The 14,218-nt window shown below is 52.2% G+C and overlaps 1 protein-coding gene across 1 annotated transcript in view; it reads right to left on the bottom strand.

The window, feature by feature from the left end:
- ADAM9 (ADAM metallopeptidase domain 9) overlaps nucleotides 1-14,218 on the bottom strand; it is a 45,820-nt gene that overhangs the window by 20,351 nt on the left and 11,251 nt on the right. The window contains exons 2-9 of the mRNA XM_075910920.2: nucleotides 11,458-11,555; nucleotides 9,969-10,033; nucleotides 8,878-8,956; nucleotides 3,809-3,885; nucleotides 2,733-2,922; nucleotides 1,569-1,634; nucleotides 982-1,053; nucleotides 28-197 (exon numbers count right to left, since the gene is read on the bottom strand). Coding sequence (XP_075767035.2) covers nucleotides 28-197; nucleotides 982-1,053; nucleotides 1,569-1,634; nucleotides 2,733-2,922; nucleotides 3,809-3,885; nucleotides 8,878-8,956; nucleotides 9,969-10,033; nucleotides 11,458-11,555 — 817 coding nt within the window. The remainder of the gene's footprint in view (nucleotides 1-27; nucleotides 198-981; nucleotides 1,054-1,568; nucleotides 1,635-2,732; nucleotides 2,923-3,808; nucleotides 3,886-8,877; nucleotides 8,957-9,968; nucleotides 10,034-11,457; nucleotides 11,556-14,218) is intronic.

Genomic DNA, 14,218 nt, shown 5'->3' on the forward strand with positions numbered 1-14,218 from the left:
TGGAGGGGGCAGGTTCCCAGCACTTACAGAATAAACTGGGCACTGTCGTGTCGTCGGCGCGTGACAAGATTCTTCTCCCGCCACTGTACAAAGTTCCCCAGCACGTCGCCGGCACTTCCCTCGGTGCTAATCAAGTTTTGGTACTTCCAGATCTCCAAGCCGACCAGCACGATGCGAATATTCAGCATAATGTACATCTGGAACAGCAAAGACAAGGGGAGAATACACCCTTTTATAGATGCACATAATCACACTGCCAACATCTAACTGTTCAATTTCCCTATGCAATAAGAATGTCAGTTTCCTCAATCAGACAGACCCTGCTATTGCATGTTAGTGGGCTACAGGACGAGTGTCTGCATGCACAGCGAGAGGGTGCTGCAGAAAACCCAAAGAGACAAACAGAAAGGATCCTGCACACAAATGAATGGTGTCCCCAGCAAACCAAAGTCAAATCAAAACAGAGCCTAACAGATTTGTAGTTTCTCAGGACAAGAGAGACAGCAGGACCCTCAGCCCAGCTCCGTCCAATGGGAGCTTCTAGGATTGTATGGCGGGCAGGGGCAGCACGTGAAGCCCTCCCACTGCAGTGCACAGTGTAGAGAGGCACGTGGAGGGAACTGCTGGCCACTTTGAGCAGTCTGGGGCTGCGGTGGGCAAGGAGCCTGCCTGGGACAGGCTGCACACTGGATCCAAAGACTTAGCAGGCCGCATCTTGCTGATCCCTGGTCTAGCTGGTGCTCGGTCCTGCCATGAGTGCAGAGGACTGGACTTATGAGCTCTTGAATCATTAGTATCCCTCCCAACCGGACACTGGCTTTCCTTTGAGCATCCATTTCCTGACAGGGCCTAGCCCTGCTTAGCAGCATCCAGACAGGATAACAGACCCAGGGGGTCGGTTTAGAGAATTAAACATGGAAGTTGCACGGTTACAGCACTGAATATTATCGCCCACGGAGACACAGACTAGCTTTAACTTACACTGTCCAGGTAATTTGCTAGATGCACCATCTCTTCTCTCACCGCAGTTACACTACTGCTCATCACCTCGTACTGCAATGCAAAGAGGGGTGTCAATGGCAGTGAGCTGGGATCAGTATGATCACAAGACAGGGGAGGAGGAACAACTTTCAAGCATTGTTCTCAGGCTCCCAGCCTCCTGCGTGGAAGATACACCCGGGAATGTTGTCAGAACAAAAGCACTAGAAGAGACGAGGAAGCAGCCAGAGCATCATCTGTTCACGAGAGGCAGAATATGAAGAGAAATATTCTCCTTCGACCATTAGAATCCTTGAATGTAAAACTCCGACCCTCTGAGGTTTTACTGAATATCTTATTTTGCAACGAGTAACAGTGTATCTATTTAAACTGTCCACTTCACGCCTGGTATTGTCCTTTAATAAATCCATTTGTGATAATGAGGGTTGAAGGAATGTTTTAAGTACCAAAAGGTACAATATTATTCTGCCTTACAATTTTTCATAATTATTGGGGGGGGGGGGGGGTTTAAGTTACATCTCCCTCCACCATAAGCAAGGAACTAAGGAAAAACCAATATATAATCCTACCTGTTCTTTGTCCACAACTATGAACAGCTCGACATATCTCGTCTGGGGAAGTATAGCTCTTTTCCGCTGCAAACAGCAAAAATAAACGTTTGCAGCCAACTAAAGTTTACCAAGTTCATCTCTACAAAGAAGGTGAGCTCATCCTAGTCCACACTCACATTTCACACTCAGTAAAACAAACGCTTTACTAATGGAATAAGAAAAACACCCAAATTTTTAAAAAAACCACCTCGTGCAAAGTAATAATTCCTCCGCATGTGTTTTTGACTAAAGACTGGCCACATAACCAATACATTTTGAAAGGGATTGTTTATTCTCATTCACTTCCATTAGAAAGGCAATGTATACCTCTTTGTAGACGAAGCAGGAAACAGCTGGTAACAGCTGTGATAAATACCACCTGTTAGGAGCTGCTAACAAATGCTGTACAGAACACAAGCACAACTGGTTGTCACACTCTATATGTTTTACAGCTCCCATCTTTCTAGGTGAAATTTAAACTGTAAATGAAAGAAAGAAACCCCGCACTAACACAGCTACTTGGAAATGGGGTAACCAGGGGAGCTAGCAGCCTTGCTGGGCCCCTGGGCAAGGTGGGGGCGTGGCTCCATGCTCCTGGAAGGGGCGGGGCCTCAGGCTGAAGGGGCGGGGCTGGGGCGGCCCATCCTCAGTACTCCCCAGGCCACGGTGCACCCACCCGCCAGCCCTCGGAGCTGACACTCCAGCGGCAAGTTAACGGGCCTAGGGCCCCAGGTGCCGCTGCAGCAGCAGCAGCTGGGGGAGCCCTGGGTCCTTTGGAATCACTGGGCCCCAGGGCAGTTGCCCTCCCACCCCCATCAATGGGTCTGGGTGTAACAGCCCCAGTTTCAGCAGGGTACGTGCCGCGCTGGCATCGGACACAGAACTCTGCCCGAAGCTCGCCCCTGACCGCAGCGGCACACGGCTCTGTCCATGTTCCTCAGCTCGCCCCACACGGCAACCATGCGGCTGCTTTCATGCCAACACAGCCACTGCTGCCAGGTTCACACGGCAGACCTCCACCGCGGGGAGGAAAGTGCCCACGTTGCGCTCCTTCCCTGTGGCAGGCCTGGGAAACCCCACCCACCTTTTCCACGTCAGAGCGGTGGTACCACACTGCACCGCAGAAGACTGCAGAGTACTCACTCGCAGCAACTGAGTCATGCTGGGAGGGTGCGCGTCCTCGGTGCGCTCTCTTTCAGGGTCGGTGCTGTTGACGCCGCACATCATGGGTTGCTTCTTCACATCCTCCATTCGATAGAGGATGTGTTTGAGGCCAGAGGAGGAATCCATCGGCTCAATTCCATACACAACATTTTCCACTTGCAGCAGTCCCCTAACAACCACATGAAACACATGAGCGCCAAGCCTTGCAGCACAAAGTCCAGAGGCTGCTCTTCTCCAGGGGGCGGGACAACAAATATCAGACAGACAGACAGAAAGAAAGAAAAGAGCAAAGCGAGGCCACGATCCTGCAGACACTGGTGTGCAAGCAGCTCGTGACGTCAACAGAACAACCCACGTCAGCTACATTAAGCACATTCATAACAGTTTGCAGAATCGGGACCTTAATTGTCCATTCTGCAAGGAAAAATATTTCCATTTGGTTAATGTTGCCATTTACGTTTCTGCAACAGCAAAGAGCAGCAACCGGAGCACGAATAATAGACAAATCAAGACAATCTTAAAGGTGCTGAAATTACCTCAGGTCAAAGATTTTTTCAAATTAAAGCTGATCATAAAACACTTTAAGTGCCACAGCTCAGTAAAACTCCTGACCAAGATTTCATTTAAAAACTCCCAAACACAAGAATAATTGCATCCAAAACAAAAAAAGATCATTTAAATTAACCTTCTATACGAGATTGTATAAATACTAAGGACAGATGCAACAATGTCTATTGGAGTCGCTGATGGCGGAACAGTGAAGTCGGTTGTTCAGGTGGGTGGGGAAGAATTCTGGATTGAAATTTTTGAGGACAAGTGCTAGTGATCAAATCATTTTGTTTTAATCAAAATATTTATTCGTTTGGTATCAACAAACGACTGCAAAGCCAGGCTGGTGTTAACCCAACTCTCGCAGGCCACCCCACACCAGCAGAGGAAACACAATTTGGCTCAGAACGAAGTCAGTCAGCAGGACAATGGGACTCTGTTTTGGAGAACTGGATGACAACCATGAGCAGCTGTGAGAATGACATCCACAAGACGAGTTCGGTTACCTGAGTCCAACGCAAGTGCTGACAGCGACCAGGGAATCCTGCATCCCCTCCACGTATCCCTGATAATGGCAGTGATCCTAAGAGGAAAATGAAGGAATTTATTATGTTTTATTCCTAGACACACACAGTGCAATGGACTCCAGCTGCTGCTGCTACCGTTCACCTCACTGCATCAAGGGTAGGATGAGATCTCCATCCCTCGCCTGAAGATGTGTGTGCGGGAGAGGGCCAGGCATGTGCTTAGCCACCATGCAGGTAAACATGGCATTAGTAACCAAACGCCAGATGCTCTAGGACGGGGGTTCCCAACCTTTTCTATACCGCGGACTGGCAAACCCATTCACAAACTTTTGACAGACCGGTAACATTTTATTTGCATAGCTGCATATTCATTATGCAAATAATGAACATGGAAATTGCAAATAAAATGTTACCAGCAAAACCTCAGACTCGCCTCTGCCCTCCCAGCCCCCTCATACACTCCAACCCTGCTTTCTGCGCCCCCCTCATATTCCCAGCCCCCGGCCCTGAGCCTCCCCCGACTCATATTTCTTAAGAGTAAGAAATGTCTGTTATTCCCACCGCTCCATCCCAGCATCTCATGAGCAAGACCATTAGTGGCAACCGTCCGGCGGACTCCTATGGGGCCAGGACCAGAGCAGGGAGGGGCCACAGCTCCTGCAGTGGGGTGGACTCTGTGTGGCCAGGCTTGTGCAGGCACCCAGCCCACGCCTTAGGGCTGAAGCAGGGGCCGGAGTGTGGGCGGGGCCACGCCTGGCAGTTTGGGAAGGCTGTTTCTTCCTCTGCCCCAATATCTGCCTCCCATGCCCCCATCCCCATGGGTCTCTGCAGCCCCCATCTCCAGGCTAAATGCTGTAACCCCATCGGTTCCGGCGTGAAAGCCTGACCTTTAGTCTGTTCCCTTTCCCCCATTCTGCACCCCGTCTGTGACCCTGCCAGCAGCCCTGTGAGCCCCACTCTGCTCTGAGCTGGCCCCAGGGCTGAGACGAACTGTACAGGGGAAATCTGCAGCACTGAGCACAAAGTTTGTATGTTAAGTGGGAAAACACACGTGCACCTAAGGAGTGCTGCAGTTCTGCCTCTGCCCACCAGAGGCCGCCACAGCAGCCGAACAGCTGGCCCGTTCTGGTGCCACATCGACCTCTGGTGGGTGAAAGGCAGGACTGCAGCACTTCCCAGGCAAAATGGTTTTGTAGATGGGAAAATACAAAATGATGCAAAACAGAGGAATTCAGGAAGTAAATTCTCTTGTCAGGGTTTGAATTCAACAGGAGCCATCTGGAGCCGAGCTCTAGGAAATATTTTCAACCCTTCTGGAGATTCCATGGCATGGGGAGGGCACTACTCTGAGAATTTAAGCCCTGGTGTAGGTAATGGGGATGTCAAAAAGTGGTTAATTAGGTAATTGTGACTGCTGAAAATCTTAGTGGTTCCAGGCTGCGGGCTCTGCAGAACAAAGCTTATACTACAGAGCCCTCAGCACAGCCGGCTCCCTGGGAGCGGGGCTGGCACCCAGGATCCGACTCCCAGGAGTGGGGCTGGGAGCCAGCATGCAGCCGTTACAGTAACCGATAAACTCATGCTGCTCCGTTAGCCATTTAAGCAGTTCTACGGTTACACCCCTAGTGGGTAATCCACCTCCCCTAGAGGCAGCAAGAGGGAAGAATTCTGCCATCGATCTAGCGCTGTCTGCACAGGGACTTAGGTCACCTTAAAGACCCGGTTGGGTGGGTGGATTTTGCACACCCTGAACACCATAGTTATGGCAACCTAATTTTCTAGTGCAGACCACGCCTAAATCCCACACCGACTGCCTGCAGCCTGGATCACGCTAGACAATTTGGTTGGCCCAACCACATCACTCGGGGGTGTGAAAAATCCACACCTCAAAGAGAAGTAGCATGATGTGTGGACCAACCCCGCACTGGGCCACCAGGGAGAGACAAATCCCTTGGTCCCAGGAGGCCACGCCCCCTTTCCCCAGCTGCCACGCTCCAGGTGGAAGAGCCAGAGAGCAGGCGGCCGCCCTGCTGAGTGGGGCGGGCTATGGAGGAGGAAGGCCGTGTACTGCGGGCTCCCCCGTGGTACCAGTGTCCCTCCTAGTGGCAGGGCCCATGGACCCACACTACGCTGCCGACCACTCACCGGCTCCAGAGACTGACGGGGACCCCAGGCCCCACCAGCCGAGGAGACACCTGGGATGCAATTTGTGGCAGGATGTGGCCTGGGCGATGCAGCAGAAGTTGATTCCCAGACCCTTAGCAGGGGACACCCTGGCTTCATAGGCCAGGCCGTGGCAGGCAGTCGTAGTTGGGGAACAGGCGCCTTGAGCAGGGCTGAATGGGGCTCAGTCTGTAGCCCCTGGCTTGGAACTCCGGGGAGCAGGAGGGGCCAGGTTCCCCTGCCACACGCCATGAGCCACTAGGCGTGGCTGCTCTTTGCTTTCGGGATCAGCCCAGAGGCTCAGGGGCCAGACTGTTTGGCCTGCTACAGACTAAGCCCCCTTCAATTCTGCACTAAGGGTCAATTCCCCAACTGTTACTGCCTGCGCCGGCCAAGAGGCGAAGGGATCCGGCAACTTCCCACTATGGGCTGTTTGGTTTCGTGGCACCACCAGGGAACTGGAGTCCACCTTGCTGCAGTTACCGGGTCTAACAGGGAGTCCCGCGATGGGGCATGGAGAGTACCAGCCACAAACGGGGCCAGCGGGGCAGCCTGGCTTGGCAAACAGGGCCCCATCACACACTGGGAAGCCACACTAAGCTGTGCGCACATAGCACCAGGCTGACGAGAGACTGTCCAGCCAGATCCCACATCTCCGGGACGTGGATTAGCTACATGGACGGGAGATTCCCACCAACCAGCGTAGGTCGTGTCTACACCAGTAGTTTTCAGCTTTTAGCCCATGGACCCCTTGGGTCAGCAGCAGATGCCTCAGTTTTGCAAAGGCTCCGCCCCTCCCCATGAAATATCTTGGGGATCTGCAAATGACTAGAGGTTGAAAACCACTGGTCTACGCCGAAACCCTCCAGGCTGTGCTGCTGGAGCCTTTGCGATTTGACACGTGTCCATTCCCGGAGCGGCAGGTCTCAGCAGCAGCATCTGTGACCAGTCTCTGGCTTGAGGCTGAGCTGTCCGACCTCCACGTTGGTTGTTCTCACCTGCCCATCCCAGCCCCAATTTATATTTTAAGCTCAGCCCAACTGGTGAGATTCAACGAGCAGGGTTTAAATTCTCCCAGAGTATTTCCCGGAGCCCCATGGCACCAAGACTCCCGCAGATCTGTCAGAATTTACCGGAGCTCCACTCTGCTCAGCGCCAGCTGAACTGAAGCCCTGCCAGGAAGCCATGCAGCCTTCCAGGAATGAAGTTTGGATGCTACGCCCTTTGGCTCGCATGTTCCCTCATTCTAGCCAGAGAGCGCTAACATCTGCTGTTGCTGCCATGGCCAGACAGGCTGTGCTGCCTAAGCAAGCCCCTCCCCAGGCCCGCAGAGGCCTTGTCAGGAACACAGAACCCTGCCAGACACAAGCCATTAGCTTTTAGATCCCCGTACAAGACACAGAACCACTCGCCCAGATGCCACAACTCCATCCCCTGGGAGCAAACCAGGAGGTTTCGCAACCTGCCAAACACACAACAATAGTTACACCGCCCCCCGCCACCACAAAAACCCCAGTGGGCATACGCCCCACCCGAATGCGGGTGAGCACAAGGCAGAGCCCTTGCGTTCTGCCCCGCACAGAACGTTCACTGCTCTGCAGCCGGAGCCGCACAGCTCCCTCGCAGGCGTGTGCTGCAGTTGTCAGGTGGCTGGAATCATTTGTTCTTTGGCCTTGTGCCTTACAAAGTTCTTAAAGCGTGTAATGATCCCCCAGGGCCCAGCGCGCATCACGGCCGCTGCCTGGACTAAAGCGTCCCGACCAAGCAGACACTGCTCCTCCTCGGAGTCTGGGGCCTGCCTTTAAACAGAAAGGCAAGTCGGGAAGAAACCAAAACATTCTCCTGCTCTGCATTCAGGCAAGAAATCAGGCCCGATGACAGGCGCAAGGGGGGAAGAGGGCCGGCGGGGGGGGAAGGGGCCAATTGCTCTGGGGCCTGGAGCTTTTAAGGGGCCTAGGGCTCCCGCCTGCTGCAGCAGCAGAGATGGCTGGAGTCCTGGGCCCTGAAAATCGCTGCGGAAGCGCCATGCGGCATGCTCCGGGCAGCTCCGAGGGCTGTGGGGTAGGGGGCATCGCGCTGTGCTCTGAGCAGAAATCAGGACCGGCTGCCCTTGGCCCCACCTCTTCTGCCAGAGGCCCCTCCCCTTCCAGGAGCATGGCGCTCCCCTCACCTGGCCCAGGGGCCCAGCCCAATGGTCAGCTCCCCTGCTGCAAGAGATATTGTGCATCACACCACGCAGAACACACACAACAGAGCGGGGGGGGGGAGCGGAGAAAGGAAAACGTCCATGTACTTGCTAGGACACGAGGCTCCATCTGTGTTTGTTCCATGAAACCAGTTAATCAGCCTTGGAAAATGTAATATCCAATCGCATCTGGTGAAACAACGGGAGTGGAAGCAGTCGGCCCATATGGCGAGAATTGTTGTGCCCGCTAAGTCATTCTGACTGTATTCCACATGGCAGGCCCAGAACCCAGGCTCTTCAGGAGCGCTGGCATCCAGACAACAGAACCGTTACACTGCTCTTGGCTGACACAACGGGATAAGCACATGATCAATGACTGATCAAGACAAGTATTTCCCTTTTCAATTAAAAGAAATGAAAATTTAAAAAAAAACCCTAAGTACAAACACGCGCGCCCCCATCTGCCGTCCCACCCATCGCAGGACAGGGTGACCCTAGCATTGTACACCACGGGCCACACTCCGATCTTAAATCTCAAGGCGTCTCCCCCACATGGAGTGAAATGAGGTGGGCCCTGCAGATTAGAACCTTGCCCTTTAGATCATGCTCCCGTCGGTTCCTTCACATATTACTCTTTAAACAGGCGGATGGAGGGCGTTCCGAGCTCACTGCTCCAGCATACAAAAGGAAGAAAACCCACCTGCACGTCCGGATGCTCAGACTGCAACGTTCCATCCTCGCTGTAGGTGTATACCGTGAAATCTTTGGGTAAAAGTTCTCTGAAAAGGGGGGGAAAAGAAAAAGCTACAACAATGTTGATGCCACAAGAAACAGCCCATTCAACAGTGGCAGTACTGAAAAATCAGTACCAAAATAAGAAAATGGATAAGAAAACCACATGCCACCATGAACCACCGAGGAATTATGCAGTTACTAGAACCTACTCCTCTATGTAACTGTACTATGGAAAAACTCAGGGTAGTGAAATGGGATATTTAATGCCAATGGGAAACCAGCCAATGGGAGCTGCAAGATTGTGCTGGGGTGAGGGCAGCACAAGAACCCTCTCACACCTTCTCCCGGGCTGACAAACCGGGCCCCACAGCCGTCTTTTTTGAGCCGCAGGCAGAGATGGGGCAGGCAGGGAGCCTGACTGAGGCTCCCGTCACCCCTATGAGCCAGATCCAGTGGGTTGGCAGGTCGAATCCGGCCTGTGGACTGTATGTTGCCCAGCCCTGTGTTATGGGAACACCACCTTCAAAAAACAGCTCTGCCTGGTTTTAACCTATTGTTGTTACAAAGAACCCTTAAAAAGCAGGGTAAGGACTGAAATCTCGCCACGTTCCGAGGGTTTAACTCTGAAAGTGTGTACAGTCAGTTTCCTCATTTGTGGGGATATCTGCCCCAGCAACAAGGGAGAGAATTTGAAAATAAATCTGCAGACGTCACACGCAGGCAGCAAGGAAAGGTAGGAGTTTTGTGTGCGTCTGTCTGAAGTGAGATGGTGGCCTTTTAATCCCTGCCCTCAGCTCAGAAAAATGTTCAGTTGGTACCTTACTGTGGGGGATGGGAGGGAGAAAGATTTAATCCACTTTCAGCTGTTTTCTCCTGCAGGTTTAACAGAGCCAGTGTGCAAACACACAACACACCAGCTCTGGGGCTGGAAACAGCATATTACCTGGAAACAGCATGCCACACCAGCGCTGGAAACAGCATGTCTAATCTAATGCAGTTGATAGGAAATGAGTAATCCCAGGGCACAGTTAGCAGAAGGAAAGACAAGTCACTTACTTGTTTTTTTCTAGGTGAACTGTGTGTTTCCTTCCCTCTACATGAATGACATATGACACCCTGTCCTGAAGAGAAGAGAGAACACATATTCATTGTAGTAACAAGACCGCGCTCTCAGCCACCATCCAAAACTCATATCCAGTTACTCTCGATGTGCCGCTAATGTCACCCCCGTACGGACAGCCTGAGATTCAGCTGCCAGAAATCAGCCATGCAGGCTTATTCCAGGTCGTCACTCTGTGGGTTCATTCTCAGTTCAAGTGCATTTGCAGTTCCCAGCCACCTGTGAAGCAAATTACTGCCTAGCGTGGCCATTTCTACCCCATCCCACCCAAGAGACTGAGCTAACCAACTCTCATTCTTAATCGTTTGGCTGATTTCAGCCTACAGGCATAAACAAAACATGGGTGGGCCTATTATGTCACATGTCGCCTGCCACAGATCCCAGAATCCTCTCCAACTTCCACATGGGAAGTTACTTCCCAATTAGCTTTCTGCATTTTATTATTCCATGAGTACCGTATTTTCCGGCGTATAAGACGACTTTTGATGTTAAAAAACATCCCCCAAAAATCGGGGGTTGTATTATACGCCGGGTATACAGGCGCGCCTGGGCTGCCCCGCCGCCCAAGCCCCTCCCCGGCTTTGCAAAGCCTCGGGGGAAGCCGGTGGCGGGGCATCCCAGGCGCGCCAGGGCTGCCCCGCCGCCGGAGCCCCTCCGCAGCTTTGCAAAGCCTCGGGGGAAGCCAGCGGCGGGGTATCCAGAGGTACCGGGAGCAAAGCCGAAGAGGCGGCGGGGTGCCGCGCTTCTGAGGCTTTGCTCTGGCAAAGCCTCAGAGACACGGGACCCCGCCGCTGCTGCGGATTTGCTCCCGGTGCCTCTGGTCTGCTGGGGACCGTCTCCAGCAGACCAGGGACACTGGGAGCAAAGCCGGGGAGGCGGAGGGGCGCTGGGGTATAAGACGAAAACCTATCTTTTAACTAAAAAATTAGGGGGTCGTCTTATACACCCAGTCGCCTTATACGCCAGAAAATACGGTAGCCTGGTTCTCAGTCCCCTGGAACAAAGCCTGGCGCTTTTCTTGTCATCGCCTGCGCTGGGACAGACAGGGCAGTTTTTGTGACTGCATCCTTCAGCGTGTACATTCTGGTTCTTTATGGCCCATTCTCTCCACTGCCGGGTATTATCCCGGTAGGTTGGGATCAGTGTCTTTAAAGGGACAGCTCGTGTAATTATCGCTTACCACTGCAGTCACTGCAAGGCGTCTGCGATGCAGCATCATGCCCTGGTCACACAAACCCTGTTAATCCCGACAAGCTGACAGTCGGTTTAGGCCTCATGTGCCTTGAAGTGCACAGCCGTGGTCCTGCACTGGACACACACAGTCCTTTTCAGCTCCACTGGTCGGGGGTGACTAACTGAATTGAGGGCCAGCTCTAGATGGAGCTGAGTCAGACACAGAGAGCAATTTAAAACACGCCCAAGTACCTGTCCGGAGGAGGAATTGTCGGCCGCTCGCCGCTCTCTTGTTAACCTCTGTGGCTGAATAATTTCATAAGACGACAAATGAGAGATCTGCTGGAAACCTAGAAAAGAAAAAGCAAATGCTGCCCCATTCGCATCACCAAGGAAATAAAACAGACAGACAGTGCCCAAGGAACAAGACAACTTCTCTTGGGAAGGATGGTCTCATGATTAAGGAACGCATTTGGGATTTGGACACCTAGGTTCAATTCCCTGTTCCGCCACAGACTCCTTGAGCAACCCAGGGCAAGTCACTTCACCTCTAGCTGTAGAATTCGGACAGTAGCAGTACCCTACCTCACACTTGTCATGGAAGAAAATACTTCAAATACATTTACTCTGTACAATAAGACAGCACATGTCGGTTTATCATGAGCCAAAAATCCTCGGGGTCTGCGCTTAAGCCAAGAGCCACTCCCCTTGGAAAGATGGCCAGGGGAGCTACAAAGGGTTTTAGTGCAACCGATTTAACTGGCACCTGACGAATGTTGGAACCAATGAGCTCATCAGAAGAGAGCTAGCTTTGAAATCTAAACTAAAGGGGGGAGAGAGAGATTTCTATTTCCTGTAACAATTCATCTCCAAAACGACTGTCTTAGTCTTTAGTTGAAGCAAAATGCAGGACTATGTAGCACTTTAAAGACTAACAAGATGGTTTATTAGATGATGAGCTTTCGTGAGCCAGACCCACTTCCTCAGATCAAATAGTGGAAGAAAATTGTCACAACCATATATACCAAAGGATACAATTAAAAAAATTAACACATATGAAAAGGACAAATCACATTGCAGAACAGGACCCCTCCTGTCTTTAAAGTGCTACATTGTCCTGCAATTTGCTTCAGCTACCCCAGACTAACACGGCTACATTTCTATCATTAGTCTTTAGTGTGATCACGGAGAATCACCCACAAGGAAACATCTCCAGTCCGCCCGGAGCTCACACCGGGGGCTCCAAAACGCGGCATTTATTTGAAAGCAGCAGCCCAGTTTGGAAGAAGAATTCCACATTCTACTCCAGATCGTGTTTACTGCTTTGTAACTCACACTTCGCGTTATCACCACAACCTGAGCACACTCCCTCCACAGGCTTAAGTAGGCTGGAATTTCCACAGGGCAGCTAGGGCCTTGCCTACCCTTAACGGCAGCAGGGATTAATCTCGCAGGGCTCAATTTTTAGTGGCTCTTTACTAGACCTGCTAAATCGACTGCTGCTCACACTCCTGTCACCTCTGATACTTCACCGGAGCAAGAAGAGTCAGGGGAGTCGACAGAAACGTTTCTCCCACCAAGCCCCCGCAGCGGAGATGATGCGGTAAGTCAAACCAAGGTGTGGACTCCAGCTACACGTCTCATTTGTGTTCCTTAGTTCGATGTTGCCCCCTAATGTTGGCCTGGCCTAAAAGTGGGGAATACTGAGGCGGCTGGGTCAGAGTCTCTCTGACAGGGAAGTGCATTAAAATAAGCAAGTATTGAAAGCGCTGGGCTGGTCTCCCGGGGCACTGCAACGATGCTCCCCATGCGAATACGGCACACACACCCCAAAACCACCTTTTATTCCAAGCCTGACTGTCCTGCAGTTCAGCTGATGGACGCCATGGGTACAGTCCTTTTAACGGGACAGCAATTAGTACCTCTAGAAAACCTTTCCAGTTCCAGATACTAGTCAGTCTGGGGAGTCAACGTCGGGCTGTGCTAGCCACAGACTCGTAACATTTTTCTTTGACAGCACTGCCTCGTGTCATCACGGTTGCTTCCTAAATCTCAGCAGCGGTCCCCTGGGCTGCTCTAGATTCAGTATAGGGGGCTGTGGCAGCACATTGGGGTTTCCCCGTCTCCTGCACCCCCGTAGTGGCATGGACAGACTCCGCCAGACAGTAGACTAGAGGGAGTTTATTGCTTCTCCAGGATACAGCCCAGCACAGATGTCATCTGGTTACAGGGCAAGCCTAGGATGCCTCAGCCCCCTTGAGATGGGGGAGACTGGGCCCCTAAATCCCAGCCCCTTTCCCTAGGCTGTCTCCTCCATGCTCCCAGACAGAAACTAACTCCCTCACTTCCAGCCCTGCCCCCAGCCAGGGGCGGCATTCCACCTTCCTTTGTTTCTCTTCCCAGGAGTGTAGCTGGTCGGACAGGTTGAGAGACCCTGGCCTAGTGACTCATCCCGTCCTGCTGGGCCGTGGTACAGGCAGCAGCCAGTGGGGGTCACCCACAGCCCAGCATAGCAACCAGCAAGGTACCCCCACTACGTCACAGTGGCACTGTAGAATTATGAGGCCCTTCACACTTGAGCTATGTCTTCACTGATCAACAAAAAAGTTGTGTTTTTACCATGGCATCACTCCAGGCTGAACCTCCCTAGTCCAGCAACATCCATGGTCCAGCACGAATTTAGTTAGCAGGATGCCCACTTATCATGGGTGTGACCAATGCTGAACCAGAGAATGTCTGGAGGTCAATACTGCGTAGCTGCGTCACTAATACGGCCACTGCTTGCTGGGCTTTGAGAAGACAGGTGGGGTAAATTCGACTTAAATAACAGCACAGAATGCTGAGAGCTAGGCCTGGTGGCTGTAAACAAACTTTATAGGCCCTCAGGAAACTTAGCCACACCCATGAGAAGTGGACATCCGGCTCGCTAAAATCATGCCAAAGCATACATGCTGCTGGACCAGAAAGGTTCAGCCTGGACTGTTATGCTCCCTCATCCCTCCTCTTTGCTATT

The sequence above is a fragment of the Pelodiscus sinensis genome, chromosome 28, assembly GCF_052426305.1.
Source record: "Pelodiscus sinensis isolate ZL-2025 chromosome 28, ASM5242630v1, whole genome shotgun sequence".
NCBI lineage: Eukaryota > Metazoa > Chordata > Testudines > Trionychidae > Pelodiscus > Pelodiscus sinensis.